This window comes from Leptonychotes weddellii, chromosome 9 (genome assembly GCF_054177405.1).
Source record: "Leptonychotes weddellii isolate Sample4059 chromosome 9, ASM5417740v2, whole genome shotgun sequence".
Classification (NCBI taxonomy): domain Eukaryota; kingdom Metazoa; phylum Chordata; class Mammalia; order Carnivora; family Phocidae; genus Leptonychotes; species Leptonychotes weddellii.
In genome coordinates this window covers 1,574,680-1,601,107 of record NC_138377.1, presented here as the reverse complement: position 1 = coordinate 1,601,107, position 26,428 = coordinate 1,574,680, and the positions used below count along the sequence as shown (strand labels likewise).

General features: G+C 55.7%; 1 protein-coding gene and 1 non-coding gene across 2 annotated transcripts in view; both read right to left on the bottom strand.

Annotated features, from left to right (window-relative positions):
• The window catches only part of LOC115944543 (uncharacterized), a 26,776-nt gene extending 600 nt beyond the window's left edge, over positions 1–26,176 (bottom strand). The window contains exons 1-7 of the mRNA XM_081829730.1: positions 26,094–26,176; positions 9,184–9,496; positions 4,973–5,534; positions 4,380–4,500; positions 2,532–2,624; positions 1,507–1,607; positions 4–43 (exon numbers count right to left, since the gene is read on the bottom strand). Of these exons, the coding sequence (XP_081685856.1) occupies positions 4–43; positions 1,507–1,607; positions 2,532–2,624; positions 4,380–4,500; positions 4,973–5,534; positions 9,184–9,412 (1,146 nt within the window). The 5' untranslated portion in view covers positions 9,413–9,496; positions 26,094–26,176. The remainder of the gene's footprint in view (positions 1–3; positions 44–1,506; positions 1,608–2,531; positions 2,625–4,379; positions 4,501–4,972; positions 5,535–9,183; positions 9,497–26,093) is intronic.
• On the bottom strand, positions 9,758–9,864 carry LOC115944545 (U6 spliceosomal RNA). Its single transcript, XR_004079075.1, has one exon. It is a non-coding gene; the product is annotated as a U6 spliceosomal RNA (small nuclear RNA).
• Positions 26,177–26,428: the final 252 nt, after the last annotated feature.

Sequence of the window (26,428 nt, the reverse complement as noted above, 5' to 3'; positions counted from 1 at the left end):
GGCGGCGTTCTGCTGGAGGAAGTGGACAGCCTCCGCCTGGTACCTGCAGTGGAAGATGGAGATGAGCCCCTCCCACCAGCCCAGCCCCGCAGGCCGGCCCCACCCAGCCAGGCCCCGAGGACTTGCTCCCTCCCCCCTTCACTGCTGCTTCCTTCGCAGAATCACAGATGTGGGTGACAGCAACTGAGGTGTCAGCAAGGCAGCGAGGGCTGGCTTTGTGCCTTGGGCTGGCTCTGTGCCAGGCCCTGCCCCCAGATGCTTCCTAAGGACCTTTTCATTTAATGCTCTCGGTGACCATTTGTGATAGATGCTTCCAGAACAGGATAGGAGTGGTTTTTTTCCTGTGGACTTGGGAACTGCAGAGAATGCTGCATTTGAGAGGCCTGCCTGCCCGTCCCCCGCAGTGAAGGAAGAGGAGGGAGGGGAGGCTAGTGCTCCAGAGCCGGGCTGGCCCCCCACCCAGAGAGTCCGGGTGAGGCCTGGGGGTGCTGAGCTCTCGGGAAGGGGAGGCTGGCACCCCACACCTGGGCTGGGTCACTGAAGCTGCCCCAGAGCAGGGAGAGGGTGAGGGACAGCACACTGCTCTCCAAAGGCAGGAAAAAAGAGGTGCCCGCACCTGTCCCAAGAACATGGATCAATCTGGCCACCCAGCCATATTTTCTTAAACATTTAAAACCTGGCTGATTTCACCGAAAAATCCCCATGTCTGGTTTCTCTTAAGTAACCTGCTTCATGTCTGCCGGTAATGGAGCCCGTCCCAGGTGAACACAGCTACTCTGAAGACCCCAGAGAGAGGAGCCTCGTGATGGGGTCTACACAGTGCTTCATCTGAAACAGGAGCAGCCCACAATACTGACTCCAGCCCCAGCCCAGCAGGAAAGAGGCAGGGTCCCCACCCAAACCCTGAGGCCGGGGCAGAGCTGGGTGTGTGGCTCAGGGGTCTGATGGGAAAAGCAAAGGAACCGGGGAGGCGGGTAATCTACCAGGTCCCTGGCCAGGATCGGTAACTGAGATAACATTTTGATGAAATATTTTTAAAAATCAAAATCAGTCCAAAACATCCATCAGGAGCAAAACACCAAATTTTAAATAAAGACAGAATTCGACCCGGTACGTTTATGACTCCCCTCCTGGGCTTCCCCCTAATCCCAGTCCTGCTGGGAGCCACAGCCCCACGTGGTGTTTAAAGGTCAATTAATTAAAAGTAAAATAAAATTACTTAATAATTAAATAAATTAAAAGTAAATAAAATTTAGCTGGTCCCTCCGTGGAACCAGCTCGATAGCCACACGAGGCCAGAGCACCATGTCAGATGATGCTGCCATGGGGCATTTCCAGAGCCAGACTGGGAGCACCCAAAGCCAATGCTAGAACCTTCCCCTGCTTTGGGAACTGGCCAAGCACCTGGTAGCCAGTGGCTGGAGGCTTGGTCAGACTCTAACTGGGGTTCGATGGACCCAGCCACCCATGCCTCCTTCTGTGGGCAAGGACCACCTTTTCACTTACCTTTTCAGAAACTCTGAAAATGTTTCCAGAACCATCGCTTGCACCTGGCTAGTGATAGGTAGTCCCATGGGTTGTACTGCATTCATGCTTTCTTCCAGCAGCTGTCAGTCAAAGCAAGTGGGCTCTCAGGGGGACCCAGGAGTCACAGAGCCAGTGGACCCTAGGAGAATGTGTCCCCCCCCAACTTTGTGCCTGACACAGCTGTCCTTGCAGGAAAGGCTGGTGTGCACAGGCCACCCCACCTGTATCACTCTGCAGAGGCACAGAGCAGATGCCTCCCGCCAGGCCCTCACTACCCCTCCCAGACCCCCACCATCTTGCCAGCCCTCTCTCCTTTGAACCCTCCACCGTGTCCTGCCATGAGCCAGCCCGCACAACATCCTCCTCTCCACGCATGGCTAGGCTTCTCCCGTTTAGCCCGGAGGCTGCCCCAGCCCCACCTGAAGCTGCCAACTCCCCACCTGACACTGAACAGTGCTGCTTGGTGTAAAGGCATGAGGACGCTTAACATCACCTCCTTTTCTCCCTCCAGCCCTGAGCAGTCAAGAGGAGCAATAGAAACCCCCAGCACCAAATCCTCTAGAAAAAAAAGCCCCCGCCCCCCGCCACCACCACCACACACACTGGTGGCCTCTCCTCCTCCTTGGCCAAACATCCTTCACCCCAGTGGGCTGCTCGACCCTCTCCCTGAGGCGTCCCCAGACACCGGTCCCAGTGCAGGTCCTACCTGAGGTCTGAGCAGGCTCGTGAGCCGAGACATTCCAGGAAGAGGCCTCTCCCCAGAACATACACCCTGCAGCCCTGCACTGGGGCCCCACTTGCCTGTGCCTGTCGCCCTCAGACACTGACGCTTCGATGCCCGGAGCCCCACCCTCCACCGTGCCACCCATCCTTGCTGCACACGTGCCCCGCCACCCATCACCCATCGCCCCCCAGACCCCCGTCCTTCCAGGCCCCCTCCCAACCAGGCCGGGCACTCAGGAAGGGGCCAGGGACCCCAAGTGGCAGGCTGGGAAGGTTCGGACCTGGAAGATTTCAAGAAACGTTGGGTGGGAACACTGGGCCCACTTTTTCCGATCCCAGATCAGGACTCTTTCTAGATGCTTTTCCAACTCTTCCTGCCCAGAAAACAGTAAAAGCAACTTCTATCCCCACACTCCTCTCTGCAGCACATCAGGTCCATCCCCGACTGAGGACAGGAGGGTGACACCCAGAGCCAGCCCAGGGACCGTCGACCAGCGGCCTGAAATCCTCCCCCAGGGACCCAGGTCCAAGTAAACCCCCTCTTTCACGGCCTCCAGCCCTCCGTCTGTTACAGGTGGTCTGTGAAGCACCTTCCAGATACACCGTCCTCCTCGTTCCTGGCAGGTCCTGCCCCGTGCCCCAGCCGCTCGTTCACGGCCTGGGGGGGAGGGGGGACGACAAGCAGTTACCACTACCAGGCAGCCAAAGCCCTTCCGTGGGCAAGACCTAAGAGGGGCGCCCGGAGACCCACAGCCTGGGGGGTGCCAGGGAGACCCGGGGTACTGGGGACCAGCCCCTGGCCAAAAACCTAAGTGTGACCTCTCAGGCCCGACCACAGGCAACGACAAAGGCTGTCTCTGGCAGGTTCCCAGGGGAGGCTGCCCTCCTCGCCCGGGCTTGGGGCACAGTCAGCGCCATGCGGTCTGGGGGGCCTCAGGCTGGCTGTCCCCTGCTCCCACGCAGGTCTCCCTCCTAGCCCAGGCACCTCCATCCAGAGGCCTGCTTACTGGGGGCCCTGGGCAGGCCGAGGCCTCCTTGTTTGGGGAAGGGGACAGCCTAGAAGCCAATTTTCTCCACCGACTCAGCACTCAGTACTTTCCCATGCCTAGCCCTGTCCCTGTCACGCCCTGCCCTCGTCCACCAAGCAGCAGGGAGCTCTGTCTGGCCACCTGGGCCGGGAGAGGATCCTGACGCCACGTCCAGCTGATGTTAAACCTCGCCTGGCCCGGGTGCCGGGGATGGGATGGGCACCGTTCCCGCTAAGCCTCTTGCCAGACACAGAAGGAAGCCTACATGGTCACGTTCGTTCTGGCCACCTGTCCGAACGGACCACTCGACACCCAGCACAGCCCTTGACGGGTGGGGTGTGGAAGAGCAGGAAATGCTAAGCCCTGTCTTCCTTCATTCAGCCCAGACTGCAACTCCACAGTTTCAGGGGAACCGTGAAGGACAGGGGGCCTCAAAACCCAGGTGCTTCAAGGAGACAGAGCCCTGAGTTTGCAACCAAGGAAAAGCCTAAGCATTTATATACCAGTTACTGGAAAGTTCCAGCAAAATCGATACTGATTCTTTACTGCACTGAGAAACTAAGCTTTCTCAGTCTGTTAGCTAAGAAAGGCAGAGAGCTTCCTTCCCTGTATCCCAAACATCTCTTCCACCGGTCCCCGTGACTCTTGACACGTCTGTACCAAGACCAGGAGCGCTGGTACAGGAAATCACGTTGGTAAAAATGATCACAGTAGGAGATTGTAATGTCCCCTTGAGTCCTCACTGTGTCTGCCGTGGATTAACCACGTGCACCCATCTTGGGGCAGCTGGCTTTCCGCCTGAGGCTCACTGGCCCTGCCCTGTAGCCACTAGAATGGAAGAAGCCAGACCGCCCTCACTGGTCAAGGCAGCGACCTCCGGTCGGGTGCTCTCCCTACAGGCCCGTTAGACGATGGTCCTCCCACCGCAGAGCCACGGCCACTGTTACTTCCCATGTGACAGTGCGCAAGGGCCAGAATCAACGCACCAGCACCCCCCAGCCCCACCCCCCAGGCCCCACCCTGGCCCAGCCCCTCGCCTGCTGTGCCCCAGATGCCGGACGAGGAGGCCTCTGGGTGACAGATACTCCTGGGTCCATTTACCTGGATCAGCCCCACCAGCTTCTTCTGCATTTGGGACATCCAGGTAACAAACATTACGGGGTCCAAGAGGTGCCCGACCGTGGGCTGCTGAGAGGTCGGAGGTGCTTTTGCAAGTGTCTCCCTATTGGGTTGGAAGGAGCCATGAGGGGCAAAGAGCTGAGCTGGGGCCGGGGTGTGGAGGACAGCTCGGCGCTAAGGGCAGTGGACCCGAGGCTGGGCCTCGCCCCCTCCCCAGCCTGTGCTGCCCGCCCCCCACCCCTGCACAAGGCCCAGTGACTGGAGAGGGCAGCCGGGGTGAGAAATGGGAGCAAGAGGCTCTGTTGGTGTAGACAAGGCTCAGTGGTCACACACACACACACACCCTAACGCGCTAACACACCCATACACATACTACACGACAGACACCCTGGCACGCACTAACACACGTGTGTGCACGCGCTGTCCCCAAGGCCAGCTGTGTCCACCCTTCTCCGACCACCAGTCCCGCCCAGGTGGCCCCTCAAAGTCTCTCTGTTGATCACAGCCCTGGCCTGAGGACCCTCACCCAGAGCAGTGGCCTCACCCAGCACCCCAAGGTCCCCAGGAGGACTCACCCCGGACGCCCAAACAAGTTCGTCTTGCCCCAGGTGTACAGGACCTGAGAGCTTTTCAAGTTGGTGCCGCAGGAGCGCGTGAGCTCGGAGAGGCGGCTGAGGAGCACCTCCTGGAAGTATGTCCTATAGAACCCCCAGAGGCAGGTCCCCAACCGGCTAGCCCGCGAGGACCCCAGGCCCTGTCTCACAGCCTTGTCTAGCTTCTCCAGGTATGGGTCCGGCTGGTCCTTGGGGCCCAGGGTGGGCACTCGGGCCTCAGCATCATTTCTCAGCAGCTTCTCCAGCTGACCAGCCCACGGGGCAACTCCACCGTCCTGGAGAGCACCAGCCTCTCGGCTCTGGTGCTTGTCCTGTGTCCACCCCACAGTGGTCAGCACTGCCTGGAGCTTCAGCTCCAGCTCCTGGCTGGGCCCAGTGCCCTCCAGAGCCTGCTGGACGACCTGCCACATGCTCTGGGCCACAGCCTGGTACTGGGGGCCACAGTCCTGCCCTTCCTCCGCCAACGTCGAGATGCTCTGGTAGGCCTCCAGGAACTGCCCCTCCTGGACCAACTCGAAGAAGCCTGGAAGAAAGGAACCCGAAAGGATGGCTCAGCAGGGGGCTTGAAAGACCCGGAGATCCAGGGAGGGGGAGGGGTGCCTGCCCTGGACCCTTCACTGTAATTTCTGACAGGAGTAGGGTGGAGATGGGCTGAGCTGTACGGAACTCATCCATCAGAGGAACCAGCAAGAAGACCAGGTGGAGGGTTCAAGAGCCTTTGGGAACAAAGTTCCTTGTGGCCAGTCAGGATCAGAAGGCCACAGGTTTGTTACGATGTTTGCAAAAGACCAGTAGGCTTTCCACTGTGCCACCTTTGGAATAGAAAAACGTAACACCCAGCTGTAAGCTCCCAGGGCTATGCATGGTCCATGCCTTCATCAGCTGTAGGTTTGTTAACCCAACATGGAGACAGCAAGGCACTTTCCCCACCAGAGGCACAGAGAGGGAGGCCCAGCAGAGTTAGTAGAAAATTTCTAGCAAGGGGTTCTCAGAAGGAATGCATGTCAGGACCACCTGGAGGGCTCATTCCAGCCCAGATTGGAATGTGCATTTCTTTTTTTAGTTTTTTTTGTTTTTTAAGATTTTATTTATTTATTTGACAGAGAGAGACACAACGAGAGAGGGAACACAAGCAGGGGGAGTGGGAGAGAGAGAAGCAGGCTTCCCGCGGAGTAGGGAGCCCGACGCGGGGCTCGATCCCAGGACCCTGGGACCATGACCTGAGCTGAAGGCAGACGCTGAACGACTGAGCCACCCAGGCGCCCCTGTTTATTTATTTTTAAGATTTATTTATTTATTTGACAGACACAACGAGAGAGGGAACACAAGCAGGGGGAGTGGGAGAGGGAGAAGCAGGCTTCCCGCGGAGCAGGGAGCCCGATGCGGGCCTCGATCCCAGGACCCCTGTGATCATGACCTGAGCGGAAGGCAGACACTTAACGACTGAGCCGCCCAGGCGCCCCTGGAATGTGCATTTCTGACCTGTTCCCAGGAGGTGCTAATGGTGCTGGACCTCCTGCTGTGCCCGGAGGGAGAGATGGAAAGGGAAGGATTCTGCTTTGTATCCCAGAGGAGCCTCAGCAAGACTCTCCAGCCTGTAGCTGCAGGAGGCAGGCGCCAGCGAGACTCCAAACCAAAAGAGGAATTGGTGGTCAGGGTTGTCCAAAGCACTTGAGCACTTGGACACCAGTTCTTCTGGACTTCAACTTGAAAGGGCATTTTGAACTTTAACTTCTCCTGGAAATTTCAAAATGAGAGGGCAGTTATATTTCAAGTTGGGGCTCAGAGTGCCCTTCTGTTGTCAAGGGCAAATGCATGTCCTCCCCTTTCCTATTCCTCCTTTCCGACAGCTTTGGAATGTACATGTGGATGCCAGGACCTGGGCAGCCATCCTGGGCCATGAGACAGGAACACCATATGGAGGATAGTGGAGGAGCACAATGGAAAGGTCTGGGTCTCTGAGCACTGAGGTGTCCTGAACCACCTACTCAAATCTTCCATGAGAGAAGCAAATTTTATCTTGCTTCATCTTAAGCCACTAGTTCGTTGGGTCTCTCAGTGAAAGCAGCTGAACTTCTAATAATACAAAGAATTGAGGAGTGGAGTGTGGGATGGAAATTATTTTGAACCAAAATAGGACAGCCTTCCATGGCATGTAACTATTTTGAGGGTGAAGAGTCCCTATCCACTTCTCATAGATAGCTCCTTGTTGATAGTAATTAATTAGATCACACTTAAAACTAGGAACTGTACGTGCTGGAACCTCCATGGTTTTACCAGACGCAGGGCTGCTCGGACATCATTCCCCTTCCTTCCAGAGCTGCACCGTCCAGCAGGGCAGCCTCAAGCCACACGTGGCTACTGAGCCCTTGAAATGTCAAAACTGAGCTGTGCTGTCAGTGTAGACCACACACCAGATTTCAAAGACTTAGCGGGGGAAAAAAAAAAGAATGTGAAATATCTTAATTCTAATATTGATGGCATGTTGAAACATGTTGAAATACTACATCAGCTACATTGGGCTAGATAAAATATTTTACTAAAATTAATTTCACCTATTTCTTTTTATATTTTAACTGTGATTCCTGAAAACGGCTCCCACTCTATTTCCCTGGGCAGCACTGACTACTCCAGAGCACGCTTGCCCCTCTCCCTCCAACAAGGAGCTCCTGTTTATCCTGCACTAACCTGGCTGTTTTCTGGGTAGGGGGCCGTCATCCCCCTACCCACAAACAGAAGAGCTGCCCTTACAAAGTCCTGAGGTCTCCCGGGCTTCCTACAAACATGGCTGCGTTGGCACCATTTCTTTAGCAAAGATACTGGGGGCTGGGTTAAGCAGGCAAAGGCAGACATGGGGGGTCCACTGTTGCGTGCCCCCCGCCCCATGCAGGCCCATCGAGCTATGCAGAGTGTGGCCGCTCCCGACCGCCTGACCATCTCTTGGCATCACAGGCCAGCAACACGTGTGGCCTGAGGAAAAAAGTGAAACGCACCTGAAAAGTGACCATCCTGGCAAGGCTGGTCCGGTGTCACCAGGCACAGGGCTAGTGAGGATGCAGGAGACCCTCAAAGATCCCATCACCTGTGAAGCAACTGATAAGCACTTGTCCCCTCTTGGGTGACAATGCCAGATGCCAGAGATAAAAAGGCAGCTGGTGACACCTCATCCCCCCCATGACCCCACACTCCTATTGCAATTCTGCAACTTCCCACCGACCTCAGGGAAAATCTGAAGCGTTTTCTCTTCGGGAAAACACGCCCTAGGTTATAAACGTACCAGCTCCGCCCACAAACCCACTGCGGACCAGAGCCTTAAGCAGCCCAGCCCCAGCCCTGCTGTTCCACGCAAGGCCATTTATCGAGCTTTTCTGGGCGCAGACCCGTGCTGGCTCATGGCGACACAAATAAGACACTGCACACACAGCCGCACCTCCATCCCAGGCCCCTCTTCTCTCCCTCCTACTGCCCTAGGGCCTGGGGCACAAGTAGCAGCCAGCTCTGCCGGCCTAGACTTGAACCGTGACCTCCTCACCTGCTGCGGGTCCCTGGGCAAAGGGCTCCACCCCCGGGCCGTGGTTTCGTCGGCTTTGAAACGGCGAGGTGTGTCTCACAGGCGTGATGACTGTGGGCTGCTTCGCTCTGCTTTGGTCCTTCTCTTGCTCCCCCGCACTGCGTCAGGGCCCCCGTGGGCTCAGCAGCACCCCCAGCCCCGTGACAGCCCGCTGCGTGGTGGCCGGTGGTGGTCAGCGAGCCAGCCCCGCTCACGTGGGGTCCCCCAGGCATGGGAAGGAGGCATCTTCCCACCGTGCCTGGTCCCCTCCAGGCGCCCAGAGCGACATCCAGGAGGCTGGCGTATGCAGTACATATTAAACAAAAGGATAAATACGTGAGCAAAAAAAATGAAGGAACAGGACAAAGGCTCCTGCCGGATATAAACGTGAGACCCAGGGGACGCCTGGGTGGCTCAGTTGGTTAAGCATCTACCTTCCACTCAAGTCATGATCCCAGGGTCCTGGGATTGAGCCCCGCATCGGGCTCCCTGATTAGCGAGGAGCCTGCTTCTCCCTCTGCCTGCTGCTCCCCCTGCTCATGCTCTCTCTTGCTCACTCTCTCTCAAGCAAATAAATAAATAAACAAATATTTAAAAGAAATCTATAAGGCGAGACCCATACCTTTGGAAGTTTCTGTCAGATGAACAACGTTTTGGGGTTCTTTATTTCTGTGAAATACTCCCAGAAACTTTGCAATCTTCCTTCTCGGCTTTGGAGGATGGCCTTTGGGCTGTTGCCTCGGGTGCCCCTGAGCCTCACTGGGCAGGATTTGTTGGTGTTCGCTGCCTGCTTTTCCTTTCAGCCTGGGTTTCTTCTTGCCGCAGCAGCCCTTTCTTTTCACCTGGTCCATCTCTCTGCCTTTGTGCCGGACAGCAGCCTGGCCCCACAAACATCCTCTCGAGGTCTGCACGTCATGGGGTTTTATCTATGTCCGCTGAACAGTAGAAATAAATGGGAGGAAGCTGGTGACGGCCAGAGAAATTTCCTCTGCATCTAAAAATATGGGTGTTGGGACACCTGGGTGGCTTAGTCGTTAAGCGTCTGCCTTCAGTTCAGGTCATGATCCCGGGGTCCTGGGATCGAGCCCCACAGTGGGCTCCCCGCTTGGCAGAAAGCCTGCTTCTCCCTCTCCCTCTGCCTGCCCCTGCCTCTGCTTGTGCGCTCTCCCTCAAATAAATAAATAAATCTTTTTTTAAAAAATGTGGAACCCTTCTCAAATTTGTGTGTCATCGTCATGCAGGGGCCGTGCTAATCTTCTCTGTATCATTGCACTTTTAGTATAAGTGCTGCTGAACTGAGAACTCTTTTTTTTATTATGGTAAAACATGCACAACACAAAAGTTACCATTCTAATCATCGGTAAGTGTGCCGTTCAGTGGTGTGGAGTAATACCCATTAACTAACTTGTGCAGTCGTCACCACCATCCGTCTCCAGAACTTTTTGGTCATTGCAAACAAAAACTGTCCCGATTAAACAGGAACCCCAATCCCCCCTGCCCCAGCCCCTGGTGCCCGCCACCCTACTTTCTGTCTCTGTGACTCTGACCCTTCTAGGGACCTCACAGCAGTGGAATCATGTGGTATTTGTCCTTGTGTGACTGTCCTCGAGCTTCAACCGTGTTGTAGCGGAGTTTCCTTCCTTTTTAAGGCTGAGTAATACCCCCCCCCCATGTGCACAGACCTCTCCTCTGTTTAAGCACTCATGTGTCGATGGACACTTGGGCTGCTTCCACCTTTTGGCTCCTGCTCTGAACATGGGCGTGCAAATGTCTGTTCAAGTCCCTGCTTTCAGTCTCTGGCTGTGGTTTCGTTTTCACTGACAAAGGCATGATCACCGCTGTGGTTCTTGAAAGCTTCTCTCTCCTTGGAAGCACTCACTGCCCAGGCCGGTGGTTGGCAGCTTGCGGGGTGCAATTCTGTTGGCCACACACCCCCTTAGCTGCAGCCTCCTCTCTCTCCCGGCTTCACAGCATGACTTCCAGAAGCACTGGATGTCTCCACACTCTAGTGGCCAAGGGCGGGCCACCAAAATGGCATGTTGATTATTTTATTTTTATTTTATTTTTTTTTTAAGATTTTATTTATTTATTTGAGAGAGAGAGAATGAGAGAGAGCACATGAGAGGGGGGAGGGTCAGAGGAAGAAGCAGACTCCCTGCCGAGCAGGGAGCCTGATGTGGGACTCGATCCAGGGACTCCAGGATCATGACCTGAGCCGAAGGCAGTCGCTTAACCAACTGAGCCACCCAGGCGCCCCTGGCATGTTGATTATTTTAAATGGAAGCTACTTGGGAAGGTCCCTCAGACCCCCGTCTGTCCCCTGAAAGCAGGCAGTAAGTCTCCCGCATGAAAGGCAGCCTGTCAGTAAGTAAAAAGACATCCCCGTCACCAGAGATCGGAAATTCAGAGCCAAGAAGGCCGTATAAACAGCCATGTTACTTTTTGCTAATTTCCTAGTTCGGTCCAAATTCTGCTTAGAATTCCTTACGAGGCAAAGCTCCCAAACACCTCTTTTCTTTATACTGACAATTCCTCACAAATTGAGTGTTTCTTTGTCCAAAATGTATGAAAACCCCCTGTCTTGGTCACTTATTTAGGTCTCAGTTTTATCAGGCCTCTGTGCACACAGAACAAAACTTTGGGTTTTTTTCTCCTGTCGATCTGTCTCATGTCTCTTTAATTATCCGTCCAGCTGGAAGCCGTGAGGGTGGAGAAGAATTTTTCCTCCCCTACAACACACCTCCCTCCAAATCCACTCCCCCACCAAGGCAGCGGGGTCCCATCTTTCTTCGAACCAGGCTCCACAGCACAATCCCTCAGGCCTTGTCATGAGGGACTCCATTCGGCATTCTAGAACAGTCCTCTATTTTTAGAACAGTGCCCAGGTTCCCAAGGGCCACTCTGGCTTATTTGCATTCCCTGCATTCATTACCTCCTGCTCACAGAGACAGTGATGCGCACTTTACTACGGGACACAGCTCAGAGAACACACCGAGTTCTCGGGATTTGGGCACCACCATACACGCATACTGCAAACCCCCCACGTGTGTGGTGTGAAATAGGGCTTCTGTGCCGAGCTGGGTGTTTTCCATGGGTGATCTCCTTCACTCCTTGACAACCGTATGAAGCAGGCCCTAACTGACAGATGCCGCGGGCCAAGGAGATGCCCTGGGGTCGGGAGCTCGAAGGTGCTGGACCCGGGACACAGCCTGAAGAGCGGCTCCTCCTAGAAATGCTGGGTGGGGGGATGTTCCCAGGGACTTTGGGGCTATGATCCAAAGACCTTTGGGCTATGAATGTATCCAGAATCCAGAACCAGAAAGATGCTCCCAAACAGCCTGAAGGGAAGTCCGTACGGATGTGTCTCCCCAGGTCACACTCCTGGGTGTGAGCCCTCACACCCGTTCAGATGAAAGGGGCCATAGTGAGCGTGTCCAATAGCATGGCTTGTGAATACTGGCATCCCGCGCACAGTTCTCGAAGAGTCCAAGATGAGCGTTGGAACAGGACTGTCTCTAATGGGCTAGGGTGGCAGGACCTTGGTGTCCTGCCTGGGTCTGGAAGCTTGGGCATGAGGCACACCTCGATTCTGGGGTCCCCCTGCATCTGCGGCACAAACAAGCAACCTCATAGGCTGCAGAGCCTCACGAGTCCCACGTCCAGGTGACATACAAGACCTGGTGGCCTTGGTGAGGCTGTGGGGACAAGGGGGTGACCAGCGGAGCGGGGGTTGGGAACCAAGCATGAAACCACACCCTCAGCTGGGCTTGGGGCCAACAGAGGAGCCCCCGTCCCCATCACCAGATGCCTTGCTCCTGTAAACTGATAAACTCCAGGCTTGGGAGCCTCTTGGGGACAGAAGGTGGGTCTGCCAGGCTGGAGAGAAACCGTCTCAGGGAATCCCCAAAGGTCCCATTCCATTCAGGAAGGAAAGGGTTTTACTTTCAGTTTTGCTCTTACTGTTTTTCTGGTGTTTCTGGGAAACCACTGGGAAGTTCTCGTTTATTTTGCTCAAAACACATCCTGATGGACGAGCTCACGTGAGACACAAACACCCTCCTCCCTGCAGGGTCTCCAGGCCCTTATGGGCCCCCCCCCCCTGCGCCCACACAGCCCACCGCTATGTCTGGGCGGACTGTCCTGCCCTCCCTCCCCTGTAGTTCAAGGGCTGCCTGGCCGGTTCCACACGCCCCAACTGCACTGGAGCAACCCCCAGACTCCGGGGCAGGAGAGGCAGGCTTCCTCTCAATGCCCCCTCCCCTCCACGCTGCTGGGAGCACCCCTGAAGGGGTCCCAGGAAAGCCCCCACCTGAGCCAGCCTGAGCCAGCTGCTTACATGTTCCCACAGCACGAGTGAGCTCAAGACAGAGACTCTCCCCATGACTCAGGGCCTCCCTCACAACCCTCCGGGGCCAGTTCTCTCCCTCGGCACCTAAATCCCAAAGCTTTCTAACCAGGTTCACCAGACAGATTGGATCAAAGCGCCCCCCTTTTCTCGCCTCGAATGGGTGGGACTGGGAGCCCCACCATCCATCCCGTGCCCCCCCTGCCCTGCGGGAGGGGGCCATGTGCCAGATCCATCAAGGTTTTAAACGGATGTACCTTCAGACCAAGCTATTCCACTATGAAAGCTTCTGACATCCCGACAGAAAGATACGGATTCACTCCACAAAGAGGACCGCGGAGTCTTCATAAAAAGCTGAAGCCACCTATAGGCTGACAGGCCAGGAAGGAAGCCGTCTAACAAACTGCGCACAGCAGCCAGAACAGCCGAGACCCCTCCTCTCCGAGACGCACAGCGCAAGGGAAAGAGCCAAGCGCAGCGCGCACAGCTTCTAGACATCACCCTTGCTCCCCGCTCGGGGGCCCACCTTCCTCGGCCTCAAAGCTGGCAAGGTCACATCTCTGACCAGTCATCACCTCTCCCCCTCTGACCACACCTGGGAAAAGCCGTCCACCGTTAAGGACTCATGTGATGTCACTGGGACACTCTCAATCACATCTGCACCGTCCCTTTCTCCTCGTCCCCTGTTCGCATGTCCCGGGGATTAGGGTGGGAACATCTTTACACCTTAACCATGACTCTGCCAACCACAAAAGTACACCCTGCAGACTGCTCGTGGCCGTGCACATGGTCCTCCTCATTCCCTTCTCTGGGTGCACCCTGGATCTCTTGTGAGGACGGACCGGGGTCTACTCCACCAGGCCCTTCTGTTGGAAAATAAATGGAATTTTCTCTTGAGTCCATCTTAAGATAAGCTCAGTGGAATCCCAAACACATCTTGGAATAGGTATCAGTGACTGATCATACAGCTGAAATAAGTATTTTTAGCAAGCAGCAAATTCTACATTGGCTCCCTGACCCACGGAATAAAGGTTTTCTGGGTAGATAAAGGAGACGTCAACCAAAAATAAAGCAAGTGCTCAGGGGAATCCTAGATATGAGGGCGCCATTAAAGACAGAAACACACTCCCCGTCTAACTCCGAACAGAGATAACCCTGCCGTCCAGCCCCGAGTCCTGCCAATCCCACCCCTTGATACAAAATCCTCCCTCCCAAAGCACATGAATCTGCTTGCTTGCCTCTGTTCCCACCACTGGCCCATCCAAGCATCCTCTCTGCAGACCCGCAACAGCAAGGCCGTGCTCCTGCAGGATCTCTCCGGCCCCCTTTTCAGGGCTGGTCTTGGTGTTCAAATGCAGATCCAGTCAGCTCACCCCTACCCAGCTGCTTTCTTGTAGCCCAAGGACTCAGTAACAATTATTCGGGGTCTTAAAGTCCTAAATACCTTTTGGCCCATCCCCTCCCTGCCTACCTGCCCCCTCAGTGCTCCTGCCCACCCCCTTCCCTCACTCTCCCGCTCCTCCCCCACGAGGCAGGCCAGCCCCCAAGACAAGAGCAAAACAGCCCCACGTGTGCCCCGTGGCCCCGACCTTGCCTACCTCATCACCGTTCAGTGTCCCTCTTCCCGAAGGCTGATCAGTTGCATGAGCACCCGAACCCACGTGGGTTCGCCACTGAGTCCCGGGGCCTGGCAGGGCCTTGTGCATCCAGGGCTTGGTCAAGAGTCGCGGAATGAATGAATGAGCAGGTGATGAAAGCACCTCTGTGGCCCCTCCCCCAGCACCCCTCCTGCTGGAGTGGGGGCTGGGCTGGAGCCCTTCAAGGCCCTCTGACTCTGAGGCTGGGCGACCCCCAGGCTTTGCTCCCCTTCTCAGGAGCAGTGGGCCTGGGGACAGCCGTGTCCCCACCGCCCCCATGAGCAACCATATTTCCATGCTAGGCTGTTCCCACGGCGTTGCCTAAGAGGGGCTGGGGCCGGGGAAAAAAGGGTCTTCCCCCCACCACTCCGGTGCCCCTTGGAGCCCCACTCTCTGCAGAAGCCAGAATGACGCTGGGATCTTCTCTCCCATATCCTAAATTCCCATGAAGTGGGTAAAATCCTGCAACACACCCACTACAAAATTGTAAAATTCTCCTCATTCATGGTGGTGCCCAACTTTCCCTTTCAGAATCTGCACCTGAGTCTGTCCCCCACCTCTACCCCCGGGGCTGCTGGCTGAGGGGGGTGCGGGGCAGAGTGGAGGCCAGGTCGGGGGTGAGCAGCTGGCCCTGGGAGGGAAGGAGGGCATGTGCATGTGACCCCAGACCACAGAGCCCAGGGTCAGTCTGCCCAACAGGGGTAAGAAAGCTCTCCTTCATCTATTGGTTTTGAGTATGACGGATCCAGCTCAGGCCCTTGGCCAGAGGCTGGGAAAATGCCTCTTCTCTCTCCTAGAATCCTAAAGAAACACGGCTGGGGACCCAAGCTCGGGCGCAGATGCTCCAATCCTCACCCACCTTCATGCTCCCTGCCGGCAGAGCCCCCAAGAGGGTCAGTGTGGGCACAGGCCATTGCCTCCCAGGCGGCAGCAGTGAGTGGCCAGGGGCTGCAGTGTCCACTCCCAGCCCCCATAGACCCATCCCCAGAAGCCCACCACCCCTCCACTTCCTTGACTCCATTAGCCTGGACGCTGTCACCAGGGCAGGAGGAGGAAGGGGGAGAAGGGGGGGTGTGGAGCCTGGGACCCCCACACTCAGGAGATGAAGAAGGGGGAGAAGGGGGGTGTGGAGGTTGGGACCCCCATCCTCAGGAGATGAGGAAGGGAGAGAAGGGGGGGTGTGGAGGCTGGGAACCCCACACTCAGGAGAGAGGAAGGGGGAGAAGGGGGGTGTGGAGGCCAGGACCCCCTACTGAGGAGAGAGAAAGGGGCAGAAAGCACAGAAATACCTCCCGAAGGATCCCCCTGCAGCAGTGTGAAGGAGTGGGGGACACTAATCATTTTAAGAGTTTAAATAAACACCTAAGGTCAAGGGAAGGGGCCGGCAGGTCGGGAGGACGCAGCGGGCCACGGGGCACCAGGAGGGGAGGCCGGTTCAGAAAGGGGGGCACAGTGTGGGCAGCGAGCAGCCGCCCCCGGGGTCCCCAGCACCCCCGAGACCTGGGCCCCTGAGGGCACCACGGGTCACGGTCGGCAGCCCCTGGGCTCGGCTCTGGCGAGCAGGCCGCCGCCGCCCTCGCCGGGAGACTGTGCCCCGGGGGCCGCACCTGCAGGCTGGAGGCCCCGGCAGGACTGCCCCCCACCCCACCCCACGCTCGCCAGCCCCGCTTCCCCGGCCCGGTTCTCAAACACGTCCGGGCCGCTGTACCCCGGCTGCAGAACCGGGCGAGGGACGGACCCGGCCCCCGGCTGCTGCGGGGGATACAGGGGACAACGGGTGGGAAGCTCGGTCTCCAGGCCCCTGGTCCTCGCCAACAGCCTCGCTCCCCAGACACCGCGGCTGCGTGTCGCCACCTGGCGGCCTGCGGTGGAAATGTCCGCTGGTGTTGGGCGCTTTGCCCACCTGGTGGCCCCTCGGCCCAGGTGAGGCCCAGGGAACGGGACTGAGGTCTTCCCCTCAGAAGACAGGTGAGAGCCTCATCAACGGGGGAAAGTTTCTGAGTAAGGTTTCAATAAACATTTGAAGGCTGTGAGTTCTTTCAAGAAAAATCGTCTCCCCCCCTCCCAAAAAAAGGAGGCAGAGAACAGAATGACAAAGATCACAGTAACCCAGGTGCCCCCTTACTACACATCAGGCCCTGGTAAACACAGGTGCTGGAACAGGGCTCTCACCCCGCAGGCCCCAACCCACAGCAAGAGATCCATCCCAGTGTGCCCCAGTACCTGCCTATTATGTGTGTGTCGGACCCCTCTTGATATTTTCTGTTCCATGTTACTCAGGGTTGCCAGATTCGGCAATAAAATACAGGACTCCCAGTTTTTGAATTTCAGATAAATAGTAATGACTTTTGGGGCGCCTGGGTGGCTCAGTCAGTTGAGCGACTGCCTTCGGCTCAGGTCATGATCCCAGAGTCCTGAGATCGAGCCCCACATCGGGCTCCCGGCTCGGCGGGGAGTCTGCTTCTCCCTCTGACCTTCCCCCCTCTCATGCTGTTTCTCTCTCGCTCGCTCTCTAATAAATAAATAAATAAAATATTTAAAAAAAAAAAAAGGAAGCTATCCCTTTATTCTTACAGAGTTCTAGAAGTTATTGGTCAAGTGATGAAGCATAAAAAAAGGAAAGGGTCCCCTCGGCCCAGAAGACCCCTGGTGATACTGAGGGGGAGGAATTCATGGTGTGGGGTGGTCAGCACTGCTGTGACTTAGACACCCTTCTTTGTTGGGATGCCTGGGATTTCTGAGCCGTTGGTGACGAGATGTCCATGCCTGCCTCGCTTACGCGCCCAGGTTCCCAGGCTGAAGGGGTTGGGTCGGGGGCCTCACCGGCACACACAAGGCCCGTACTGATGGCTGTTGAAGTTGGTGGTGCGCCACGAGCCCCCGTGTGCTCGGCTCTTGTGGACATTGGACATTTCCACAATAAAAAGTTTTCTTTTTTTTTTTTTTAAAGATTTTATTTATTTGACAGAGAGAAACACAGCGAGAGAGGGAACACAAGCAGGGGGAGTGGGAGAGGGAGAAGCAGGCTTCCGGCCGAGCAGGGAGCCCGACGCGGGGCTCGATCCCAGGACCCTGGGATCATGACCTGAGCCGAAGGCAAACGCTTAACGACTGAGCCACCCAGGCGCCCCATAAAAAGTTTTCTTAAAAAAAAAAAGGAACAGGGAAATTTTCAGCAACTGTCACTAGACACAATTTGGAGTGCAAATAACATGCCTCAGACAGGCCTCAGTGCAGAACATGCTCACCGCCTCACTGGGAAGAGAAGGAGCCCCCAAGTCCCCAGGGAGGGGAGAAGTACAGTCCCATGGGGTCTCTCCTAGGTGGGCCTCATCTACGCTCAGTAAAGTGGCCTCGCCAAGTGGAGGCCAGGGTAAATGGAATCGCAGCTCTCCAGCTGGCCCAGGCTCTGGCCCAAACCTGAGGACCTCTGAGGACCATCTGCCCTCCAGGGTGGCAGTCCATGAAGGAGGCTCACAGCAACAATGCGCAGGACCCTTGAAGGTAAAGCTCTGTTGGTTCCATCATTCAGCTACTTCCTCAGGGCCCCTCGCTCCCCAGGCAAACATCACAGAGAAGATTGTGCAGGACCAAGGCTGGTCGGGGGTCCAAGACCAGCTTAAGGCCATGAGAAGGCCTGGGTGAGCTAGGGAAGCTGGCTCCGTGCTCTGCCAGGCCCCCACGGTGGTCCCAGGGCCAGAGTTGGTGACAGTGCCTCACATCCAGAGTCCCAGACCCCAGAGGCCAGTCTCTACCTGCCCAGCTCCTGCCAGGGTGCCAGGGAGGCCAGGAGGCCACGTTGGGACCAATTTTCTTCACAGACTCCCCAGAATGTCTCCAAGACACACAGCAGCTTTCTAGGCTGAAAGGTCTCCACAGTATTGCTGGGGCCTGCAGGAGGAACCAGCTCAACCCGGGTTTAGCAACGAAAGCCCCGCGTCCCAGGCAAAGGGGGCAGGTGGTCACTCTGGGGCCTACCCGCCTGCCTTAGTTAGGGCTGTTCTAACAAACACCACAGCCTGGGGGCTTATAAACAGTCCTGGAGGCCCCGCGTCTGAGATGGGCCCCAGCAGACGTGGTGTCCTGTGAGGACCCGCTTCCAGGTTCATGGTCAGCCGTCATTTCTCTGGGTCCTCGCACGGGTGGAAGGGGCTGGGGGGGGCTCTCCGGGGCCTCCTTCATAAGAGCACTGATCCCACTCAGGAGGCTCCACCTGAGTGACCTAATCACCTACAAACACGCCCCCCCCAAAACCTCACCTTGGGGGTGAGGTTGCAACATAGGAATTATAACCAACGGAGACTTAGCCCAAGTGATTCTTCCAGCCTTTGACTGATGAGTCCTGGGAACGGCTGGAAAGGTCTCTACTTCCTGGAGGGGGACCACACCCACATGCCCCCCCAGGCCCCTCTGAGAGCTTCTCGGACTTTTTTTTTTTTAAAGATTTTATTTATTTGAGAGACAGAGCAAGAGAGCATGAGCAGGGGGAGCAGTAGAGGGAGAGGGAGAAGCAGGCTCCTCGCTGAGCAGGGAGCCCGACGCGGGGCTCGATCCCAGGACCCTGGGACCATGACCTGAGCTGAGGGCAGACGCTTCACCGACTGAGCCATCCAGGTGCCCCTCTTCTCAGACTTTTGACTGCGACCCACGGTCCTGCCCCATGCACACGTGGTGTCAACACTGATCACTGGAGTCGGCAGCACAGGGAGGGCTTCGAGCTCGGATAAGCAGACCCCCTCACTAGGGCCAAGGGTCTGGCAGCCCCCCACCCCTCAGCCTTCTGGGCGGAAGGCGTGGCTTCAGCCTCCCTCCCCTGCAGTCAGTGGGGAAGTGTGGAAAGCAAGGATCCTGGTCCACCTCTTTTCCTTGCCCAGGAAGAGAGAAGCATCTGGAGAAGCTTCTCCCTGGGATGGGGGATCTCAGGACATGAGCTCCACTGGGGATATCCAGACCGGCCTTGGGTGAGTGGATTCTCCCCAGGGCCACCCTTGCCTCCTCCAGAGTGACACCAGGATTTAGCAATTTTACTCAAGATCACTTCCACCTTCATTCACTCCACAGATGTTCATTAAGTTACCCAAATACCTTGGACACTGAGCACCGTGGGCTGCATTTGTTTTCTGGGCCCGACATGAGGTACCACGGACCAGGTAGCTTTAAAAACAGGTGTGAGTATTGGTTCTGGAAGCCAAAACTCCAAGATCCCGGTGTCAGCAGGGCTGGCTTCTCCTGGGGCTTCTCTCCCTGGCTTGTGGATGGTGATCCTCTCCCTGGGTCCTGTGTGTGTCTATGTCCCGACCTCTTTCTCCTATAAGGACGCCAGTCCTGTTGGATCAGGGCCCACCCTAAAACGACCTCTTCTTAACTTGACCACATCGGTCCCGGCCTATCTCCAAATACAGTCACATTCTGAGGTCCTGGGGGTTAGGGTTTCAGCCTGTGGAGTCGGGGCTTGGGGAGTACATAGATGCTGGTGCTTAAAAACAAAGAAGGCACAGTCCCAGGACCTGCGGAGTCTCAAAGACTGGTAAGATGTGAGCACGGCCCAGCCCTGAGCAGAGCCCAAATGGGGCTGGAGCCGTGGCTGTGGCCCAGACGAAGCCCAGGTCCTCCCATCCCCTGGGACCCATGTGGAGAAACGCTAGCCAGGCTCAAACAAACCATCCGTGCGGGTCTCTGTGTGTGTCTCGGATGGGGCAGAGGCTGGCCACAAGTGCTGCAGGTGACAGCTAGGCCCACCTGTGCTCCCCGCACCTGCAACCCCCGCAACCCCCACCCGTCCCGCCCCCCGGGAAGCCTTTCTAGGAGCAGCGCGTGGTGGCTTCAACAGCACCCAGAGAGTAAAAATAACAGCGGGCCACAGAGCACGTGTCAAAAGCCTGAGCTCACAGCCAAATCCCTTCCCCTTCCAGCCGCTCTGGCCCCCCAAGAAGTCACCCACTGTGTGGGCCGCCAGCTCCAGGCGGCAAATGCTATTCTTATAAACGGCTGGCCCGGATTCTCAGCTTGAGTTAGGACGCTCCCCAAGCAGTCAAGGATGTTCAGCGATGGCTTCCAACGTTGCTTAAAAAGCGTGAAAACGTGCAAGCAAGCTCAGGCTGCTCCCCCAGCAGGGACAACGGTGCCAGCGCATCCAGAGGCCACGGCCCCAGGTTCGACCCCATCAGGCTCCACACACCTGTGTTACTTTCCCCAGACTCGATGCTGACTCACGGAACCACTGCAGAAAGATCTGTTTTAAACTTTAATTAACCTACATTCTTTCCTAGATCTCGTGACCTGATTTTCCATCTTCTCTCGGCTGGGACCTACGGGGCAGCAAAAGAATCACCCTCTCTTTAACCCCAACACCCGTCAACTAGGGGCTTGACCTCCAAAGCCAAGGACGCAGGCAGGGAAGCAGCCAGGAGCCTGAGACAAACACATCGGTCAGGGGCACTCGACCTTTGTATCTATAATCAGGGGGTGGGGTGAGGGGACAGGTCCAGGCCGGTCATGCCCAGAAGGGTGTGGTGGCCGTGAGGACGCAGACCCCCAGCTCCAGGGACGGTAACTGGCCCCAGGGCCCAGCTGCTGAGCTCTGAAATCCAAGCTTCCCATGGCTGCTCCCAGACATGACCTAGAGCAGCAAGGATGTTCCTAGGAGACAGGGCCTCCTCTGATGGCTGTGCCCGAGCTTGCTGGGGCAGCAGGCCCTCGAGGATGTTGCTAGCCTTCCCTCCTTCCTCCCAGTCTGACGTGCATGGCTGTCCCCGGCTCTTCCCGCCCTCTGCACCTGCCTCCCACCTTCCCTCCCGAAGACATTTCCTTCATACAAACCCTTAGTCCCGCTGCTTCTCAGACGACCCAGATTAACACAGAGACCTGCCGCCCTGTCCCTCACCTGACAACTGCAAAGTCCTCCTGCCTGGCCTCCCTGCCTCATGCAGCATCCAGACTGACCCCCCCACCCCGTGGCCTGGCCCTGCTCCCCTCTGAGCAGACATCCTCTCAGCCCCCCATCTCTCATTCCACTCCAGCCAGACTGGCATCCACCACAAGCTCTTCCCAGACCTGCATGTGGCTGACACCTCCTCCTTCTTCAGGTCTTTACCTCCCCTTCCTGGTGAGATGGGCCCTAACCCCCCGATTCCCCATGCAGGCTCCCCTTCCCGCTCCCCTGTTCTGTGCTCTTCCACAGCAAAGATCACCTTGTAACAGAGAGAATAATTTGCTGATTTATTAGACTGCAGCATTCACCCTGTCTCCCAACTAGAAGGAGGGATGTTTGTTGCTTTTTCTCACTAGCAAAGCCCCAAGCACCAGGAAAGGTGCCTGTGCTTGACAAGGGGACGAACAGATGAAAGAAAAGCTGAGAGACACTCAACCTTCACTACTAGGGATTTCAAAAGAAGAAGAAAGAGGAGAGAAAAAGAAAGAATAAAACTTTCCAGAATGGAAGAGAGACCTAAGTCCTCACCATGAAAGAGTTTGCCAAGTCCTGAGAAGGACAAAACACAAACAAAACAAATTTTATCCAGAAGATAAAGAGCTCCCAAAACTCAGAAAACAAACACAATGATTTCAAAACAGTTGATGGATTTGAGCAGACACTTCATCAAAGAAAATGTGCAAATGGCACATAAACACAGGAAAAGATGCTCAACATCATTAGTCATCAAGGAAATGCAAGTTTAAAGCACAATGAGATACCATCACACCCTCACCAGAATGGCCAAAATTAAAAGGACGGACCACACCAAGTGTTGACAAGGATGTGGAGGAACTGGAACGCTCAGACGTTGCTCATGAGAATGTTAAATGGCTCAGCCTCTTTGGAAAACAACTCAGGAGTTCCTTTATTTTATTTTATTTTTTTAAAGATTTGATTTCTTTATTTGAGAGAGAATGAGAGAGAGCAAGCACATGAGAGGGGGGAGGGTCAGAGGGAGAAGCAGACTCCCTGCCAAGCAGAGAGCCCAATGTGGGACTCGATCCCGGGACTCCAGGATCATGACCTGAGCCGAAGGCAGTCGCTTAACCAACTGACCCACCCAGGCGCCCACTCAGGAGTTCCTTTAAAGGCCAAACATACTCCTACCATATGATCCAGCCATTCCACTTGTAGGTAATTACCCGAGAGAGAAGGAAACATGTGTCTGTACAGAGATTCATATGCTAATATTCACAGCAATTTCTGTGTGATGGCCAAAAACTATAAACCACCCAAACGTCCATCAGCAGGTGCCTGGATAAACAAACTGGGGTTGGTCTATGCAACGGGTACAACTCAGCCGTCAAAGGAAAGAACCGGGTACGTGCACAAATGACGTAACTGGATCTCAAGATAATTATTCTCAGCCAGACAAAAGCAGCCAGAAAATACCCTGGAAAATACAAACCAACTTTTAGCGACAGAAGGCAGACCAGTGGTGGCTTGGGAAGGGGTGAGGCAGAGGATAGGTGGGAGGGGTCACAGAGGGCACAGGAAGCTTTTGCAAGGGTGAAGCTTTTCACCGTGTTGAACGTGGTGATGGCTTCACAGGCCCACGCAAACGCCAAAACTTAACGAAGTGCGAGCTTTAAATATGTGCACTTCATTGTATGTCAGTTACACCCCAATAAAGCTGTTTTTTAAAAAATGCAAAATCTGATTCAGTAGGCCCAAGCTGAGGCCTGAAATTCTACAATTATAAAAAATTTCCCAGTGAGGCCGCTGTGGCTGGTCCAGACCACGCACGGAGCGGTGAGTGTTGGACGGTGTAGCTGACCCAGAGGAAGAGAATTAGTGAACCAGTAGAAGGTCCTGGATGCTCTTGACCAGACGGGTGGTGAGCTTGGCCTCAGGCAGAAGGCGACAGGACTGCGGGACAAGGAAAGAGGAAAAGGAGCTGGGGGCAGTTTGTGCCAGTTTGTCCTCGCACGGCCTCGAGGCCCACAGGGCCTGGCTGGGTCACTCCTGTGGTTGCTCCAGGAACCTCAGGAGTGAGACCAGGGCCCGCAGAAGCTCTGAGCTCGAGAGGCCCTGAGAAGAACTGAGGAAGACCAACAAGCCCCCAGCAGTCCCTTCTGCAGTCTCTCACCACCCCCCAAAGAAACCAGGGAGCTGGGGATTACAGTCTGCTGTAGAGTTGTTCCAGACTTTCTGGAACACTGGCCTCTCCACTCAGGGTTCATCCACCCACCCTCAAGCCTGCTGGCCTCCCCACTTAACGCAACACCTGACAGAGTAGCTGATACCCCCAGGGGAAACTGAGCACAAAGAACAAAACATCCAGACACCTGCAGAGCAGGACTACTTCAAAAGGAACCCCACAGCCTGGTTTACAGATCCTCCCAGAAACAGAAGATTAGAAAAGATGGACCATCGGTTTGAAATTAGTTACTGAACACAGCAGACAAGATGAGGGGAGAGAGCAGCAACACAAAATAATAGGAAAACATTTTTAAAATTTTTTTATTTAAATTCCATTAGCCAACATATAGTACTTCGTCAGTTTCAGACGTAGTGCTCAATGATTGATCAGTTGCGTATAACACCCAGTGCTCATCACATCACGTGCCCTCCTTCGTGCCCATCACCCAATTCCCCCAGCCCCCCACCCACCTCCCGAAAACATTTTTTTTAAAAGAGTCAAGCAGAGCGGGTTAAGAACACAGTAAACAGAGAAAAGAGCAGACCGGTACAGATGAGGAGCAAAGAAGCAGCCAGGAGGTCGGGTGGAGGAGCGCCTAGAAGGGGAGGTCGGACCAGGGAGTAGGAGGAGGAAACAGAGAGCAGGCTCAACAGCGCTAGCTTGGAGACTCGGGGATCCGAGGGAGCCAGAGATAAACTACCTGAAAAAGTAATGGAGGTAGGTTTCCCGGACTTAGACCAATAAAAGACCTGAGATGGGAAGCCTCAGAGAGCAGCAGACCCACACCCACAGACGGTCTAAGATGAAGAGAACATCCAAATAGCTAAGACTATTTAGAGAAACGTGGAGAGAGAACCATCCGGAGCCGTGTGGAAGTACATGGCAGGTGTTCGGGATGCGGGAGGAGTCAAGGTGTCAGCGAGACCAAACGATGTGAGCAGCTGCTCGGTGCTCTGCTTGAAGGGGTGCAGACAGATGTCAATTCAGAAGACAGGAAGGATTACAAAGAAATACAGGAAAAGGGGGAAAAACTGATCTAACAGGTCAAAATGGTGGAAACTGGCCCAAATAGATCAGTAGTTAAGATGGACTAAACCTGTCAGTCGAAGGAACAAAGGGACAGTTTAAAAAAAAAAAACAAAAAACTGGGGGCCCCTGGGTGGCTCAGTCGTTAAGCGTCTGCCTTCGGCTCAGGTCATGATCCCAGGGTCCCGGGATCGAGCCCCCATCGGGCTCCCTGCTCAGTGGGAAGCCTGCTTCTCCCTCTCCCACTCCCCTGCTTTTGTTCCCTCTCTCTCCCACTCCCCTGCTTTTGTTCCCGTCCCTCTCTGTCAAATAAATAAATAAAATCTTTTAAATAAATTAATTAATTAAATTAAAAAAAAAACTGACACACTGGTTTAAAAAAAAAAAATCAGGATAAATGTTGTTTGCCCAAGACACCCATAAGCCTGAGGATGTGCAAAGACTGGAAAGGGAGGCAGACACGCCAGGGGCGCTCTACCCAGCAGGGACCGACCTCACGACCAAGTTCTCTTAGGGACGGAGACGGTCATAAAATAATGAGAAAAGGTTCAGCTCACCAGGACCATGATGTCATTGTAAACACACCTGCCCCTGGCCGCGTACCCCAAGATCTGCGATGCGAAGGTGGACCAGCGTCTTGGAGGGAGACTCGGCGTGCCTCCAGTTCTGGTGGTTCCGGACATAGACACCACAGCAGAAAGCCGAGGGGACACCTGGATCCCCGAGGAGGATGATATGCCCAGAGGGAGCTCTGCAGCCCACCGAGGAGGAACTGGGCGGGGAGAGGTCTACACAACTCCGCTGTGCACCATGTGATGCCCGCCCTCCGCCTGCCTGGTACATGGTCCAGGGCAGCTCCTGGGCATGTCAGAGGTCCTGCTGGGTCCTGGTGGGCAGGGGAGGTAGCTGGGTTAGCTGAGGTCTCCCAGAGCCGGGCCCCGAGCCCACATTTGGGGAATGTCCTCTGGGAGAACAAATGGGGTGGGGGTACCTCTGCTCCCCCGTGCCTCCTGTAAGTCTCCTGCTCCCACACCACGGCCCGGATGGAGACCCGTTCCTCCACATGCCCGGGTAGGGGGTGCCCCGCCACGACACTGCTCCCCTGGGCCCACCACTCTGCTCAGAGCCTTGGACAGCTCATTCCACCCTGGGCGTCAGCCACTCTTCTTCACGCACAGCCTCCCTTTGTGCATCCTGTGGGCGCACCTGCAGTCACACATCAGGTGGGACACACCCCTTCCTCTCCCAGAAGCCCGCGTCCCCTGTTCCTGATGCTGGGCCTCTAGCTGTGCTCTTCCTCTGCCTGCAGCGCACCCCCACACCGCTGCTCTGGCCACTTCCTGCCCTGAATTTAGGGATTCGTGTAGCTGGGCACTTTCCTGAGCCCAAGCCAACACCCTGGGCTTACCTTTTCACTCACTCATCGTGCTCATCCCGGCCTCTTGTTCTCATCTGTACGCACTGCTGATCTGTCCACCCCACAAGGACCACATCTGTCCAGCTCATCCTTGTGCCCCGGGCGCCTTGCACAGGATTGCACATAGGAGGTGGCCAATAAATATCAAAAATCAAAAACCGTGGCTGCAACAGAGCATAAGCGTCTCTCTTAGAGGGTACAGCCCCCCACAAGTGCCCTCTCTGAGACCTGCCTGCAGGGGGCCTGGGCTAGTCACGGCTTTCTAGAAGCAGTCTCTGCTCATCCCTCCACCTCCTCTCCTTTGCTCCCAAGGCCCCTTGTCCTCC